The sequence below is a fragment of the Sphaeroforma arctica genome, assembly GCF_001186125.1.
Source record: "Sphaeroforma arctica JP610 unplaced genomic scaffold supercont1.1136, whole genome shotgun sequence".
Taxonomy (NCBI): domain Eukaryota; class Ichthyosporea; order Ichthyophonida; genus Sphaeroforma; species Sphaeroforma arctica.
Genome location: NW_014039422.1, coordinates 17,621 through 21,684, shown reverse-complemented (window position 1 = coordinate 21,684; position 4,064 = coordinate 17,621). Strand labels below are relative to the sequence as shown.

The window sequence follows — 4,064 nt, the reverse complement described above, 5'->3', positions numbered from 1 at the left end:
ATTTATATATGTATATATATATATATGTGTATATGTGTATGTATATATATACTAATATATATAAGTGTGTGTTTTTTGTCTGCCTTTTTGTATGATATGTATATGTTCATATATATATATATATATATAAATTGAGAATTTATCGATGCAAATCAGTGCATCATTCACGACGCTTCTCATTTTCGTTGTCTCAGCAGCATTCCTTTTCTCTTGCCCATGCTCGTCATATCAAACTCTTAAAATTTTAACCCGTGTTTATATCTGTATTTGTAGTACCATTGCCCCCTGTGGGCTGCAAGCGCTTGTTCTGGCGGGTGGGTCTGGGTCGCGCATGTATCCTCTGACTGAGTCGATGAAGAAGGCCATGCTGCCTGTTGGTAATAGACCCATGATCTGGTACGCACTACAAAGCTTAGAAGACGCCGGCTTCCAAGGTATGACTGATACTTGAGGTAATTGTAGTGCCTCACAACCCTGTTATGATATACAGTGGACGTCATTCGCGTACCTGGTTGTGACACAAATCTGGATGCCTATGCAAAACCTAGACCTATAAGCTGTTTTTATGGTGTAGTTTGAGATGGTATAGTTCATGTGTGGATAGCACTGTACGTTTTAGGAAGAGAAAGTTGGGAATTGGCATATATAGCTCGATGGAAAGCTGAGTGCACACATGTTGTTTTAAAAACTTTATTGTGGACCGTGAAGCAATGCTTGAAATCTGCGACCCAAATCGGAATGTGATACCACATTCCTGTTTCAAATCTCTCTAGCGGTAATTGGGCTCCAAAGCACATGCAGAGCTATATTCCGTGTCATATCCGCATTTTAAAACAAGTTAAATCTATTCAAGTTTAAGGCTTCGCATTACTGACGTTACTGACGTGTCTCCGTCACCGCAGAAATCATCGTGCTAATCAGGAAAGAAACAGAGGGTCACAATGATCTGTACCGATACTTGGCCGAAACTTACGAGTCCAAGAGCGCCAAGGCTATACGTGTGGTGGAGATTGATAACGATGTCAACGGCACCGCCGATGCTCTGCGCGCTGCACAAGCGCATATTCATGTGAGTGTATATGTTTCAGTCAGTTGTCATGTGGTGTGTCATATTAGACACACGGGTGGGTGTAACTACCAGTTGCTATGTATGCGTCCTACAGATATTCCGACATCGTTGTACGTGTGGATGGGGGCATTTATATAGCACAAGCGCATATTCATGTGCGTGCATATGTTCCAGTTGTCATGTGATGTGTCATCTTAAATTTGGGTTGGTATAAATATCAGTTGCTATGTATGCGTCCTACAGTTTTCGGCATCGTTGTACGTGTGGATGGGGGCATTTATGACTGTAGATGGGGGCATTCACACAGGTCATATCTACGAGTATGGTACACACCTGAACGGAGAGTATATTATAGTCGCGTGTGGTCATGTCACAAACCCGCGTTTTGATGTGGGAACTCAACTACATGACATATATCTAGTCGATTGATGTTGAGCCAACTTGCACCAAAACAACAAAGAATGTACTTCGTATCCAAAGAGAGATGTGCGCATTACAGTGACTGTGGTCTTACTACATACCATACTAACTGCAACTCCTCGATTGTGCTTTCCTTTGTGATTTTTGCGCGCTGTTTCGAATATTTGTCCATATGTTCATATATATGGGTGTATTCACGGACACGCATATATATATATATATATATATATATATATATATGTGTGTGTGTGTGTGTATGTATGTGTGTGTGTGCATGTGTGTGTGTGTGTATGTGTGTGTGTATGTGTGTGTATATATGTGCTGTATCACGTGTAGGCAGGAGTGCTCGTCATGAGCTGTGACCTGGTAGCCAATGTCAATATCCGAAGCATGGTAGACGAGTGGAGGATAAGAGACGCTGATGTGTGCATGGCCCTAGCAGACTCGCTTCCCCATGAACGCGGTCTAGAGAACAAAAAGAATGCGAAAGGTATACCAGCCGTGTATGCGTTTAACGCACACGCATGCTATCTGTCTCACGTACTTGTTCTTGGCTCGCATCGAAGCCTTGGCAGTTTTATGTATGAAAGCGGTGGCACTTTTTTACCCAATGAAATCACGTGTCTAGTACCGGGTTTGAAATCTGTAGCATTTTTCATTTCCCAGAAGTAGTCACGTGTACAGGCTCAGTGTCATAATTTATTTTTTCTGTGCTGCGCGGTAACCACCAGGGATCAAGGATTATATTGGGTTGGATGTCGAGACAAAAACCGTGGTTTATTACACGCCCGAAGCTGACGTAGACGAAGAGCTGGACCTATCACGGCGCATGTTCACGCAATGGCCACGTGTGCAGTTGCGAAACGATCTCACGGACTGCCATTTATATGTGATGCGCAAGTGGGTGGTTGACTACATTGTAGCCGATACGACCATCAGTAGTCTTAAAGGTACGGGAGATGCTGTGGCTGAGAGAGTAGTGTGTGCTGGCAAGCTGGGCACGCAGTCTTAGGGTTGTATATTTGCAGGGTCTGTGTGAATGTACCCAGTGTAAATATATGAATACATGTGATAATTTGATATGCACAGTCTTGAATGTACTGTAGATGTTGTACCTTTGTGGAGTGTACATATATGTGATGATTTGACATTCACAGTCTTAAATGTACTGTAAATGTTGTGCCTGTGTGAATGCGGTATACAAATATGTGATATCTTGACATGCACAGTCCTAAACGCACTATAAATGTTGTGCCCATATGAATGCGGTATACAAATATGTGATATCTTGACATGCATAATCATAAACGTACTATAAATGTTGTGCCATATGAATGCGGTATACAAATATGTGATATCTTGGCATGCACAGTTTTAACCGTACAATGGATGTTGTGCCTGCGTGTATGTGGTACACATATATGTGATAACTTGGCATGCACAGTCTTAAACGTACTATAGATGTTGTGCCTGTGTAGAGTTTATATATGTGATAACTTGACATGCACGGTCTCGAAAATACTACCGGTTCGGAGCTTGTGAGAATGCACTGTTTGTCTGGTAGTTTTCTCACAGACCGTCATTCGTACCTCATGCACAAGTGGGTAGGGATTACATTGTTGCTGACACATACAGGTTGCCTTAAATGCAACAGCTATGCTCTGGTCGTGGCCATGTGTCGTTGCTATGCAGTGCGTACGAAGAGAGGTAGATTTAAACTAGTGTAAAATTCGTTTTTGATCGGGCAGTGATGGTTAACGCAAGTTTATCACAGGCATGCCATCATTAAATGAGCGGCCGCTGCTTATAGGCGGTAGGCTATGACTGATATGTGTACCTGTGGTAGGTGCCCGCACCCGTACGTGAATACACCGTCCATACACCTGGTGTACTGTGTCAAACACATGTGTCGGCTGCCAACAACCAATACGGTGTTACGTTCGCAGCCATGCAGGCGTGTTAAATAAGAGGCACCATATAGGTATCTATTAGAGTTTACTTGTGCGTGCTGAGGCAATTTCACGTATCGTTGCAACACTCTCTGTGCCGTGTCACGCGGAGTGGAGTCGTGTGCAAGGTATGTGTTATGTGTCTGTAGTGTGTGGTGAGGGCTGACAAGCGCTACTACAGTTCCATAGGAACTTTCAAACCAAGGTTTTGAGTGGGGACTCGATATGAACCACCACAAACATAGGTACCGTACGCATCAGTATGGTGGGAGGTATAATCTGAGAGCAGCATATCTACAAGCCACAGATACGTGGCATCATAACCCCTGCCTTCACATGCCCTTGGGACGAACCACAGGACGTTCTTGTCGCTGGAGACGATCTAATCACATGACTGTTATGTTCGCAGGTGATTTAATACCTCATCTGGTACGGAGACAATACAAACGGAAGCCAGCCACTGCCGCCAATCCAGGGGTATCGGATGTGCTTTCTTTTGTGACACGAACGGGAAGGTATGTGACTGAGCCTTACTTCTACTAAGGCGTGCGGTTGTGCCTGGTGAATGTTTTCCATAGGATTCTATATGACGGTGTATTTGTGGGAGCCTTTTTCCTGACATATAT

At 43.6% G+C, this 4,064-nt stretch overlaps 1 protein-coding gene across 1 annotated transcript; it reads left to right on the top strand.

Annotated features, from left to right (window-relative positions):
- Nucleotides 1-271: 271 nt before the first annotated feature.
- Nucleotides 272-2,501, top strand: SARC_10101 (hypothetical protein; the record flags this gene model as incomplete). The annotated part of the gene is made up of 4 exons (XM_014295868.1): nucleotides 272-434; nucleotides 903-1,069; nucleotides 1,826-1,979; nucleotides 2,221-2,501. The coding sequence occupies exons 1-4, from the start codon at nucleotides 332-334 to the stop codon at nucleotides 2,499-2,501; spliced, it is 705 nt and encodes a 234-aa protein (XP_014151343.1). The 5' UTR covers nucleotides 272-331.
- Between the last annotated feature and the right edge of the window lie 1,563 nt (nucleotides 2,502-4,064).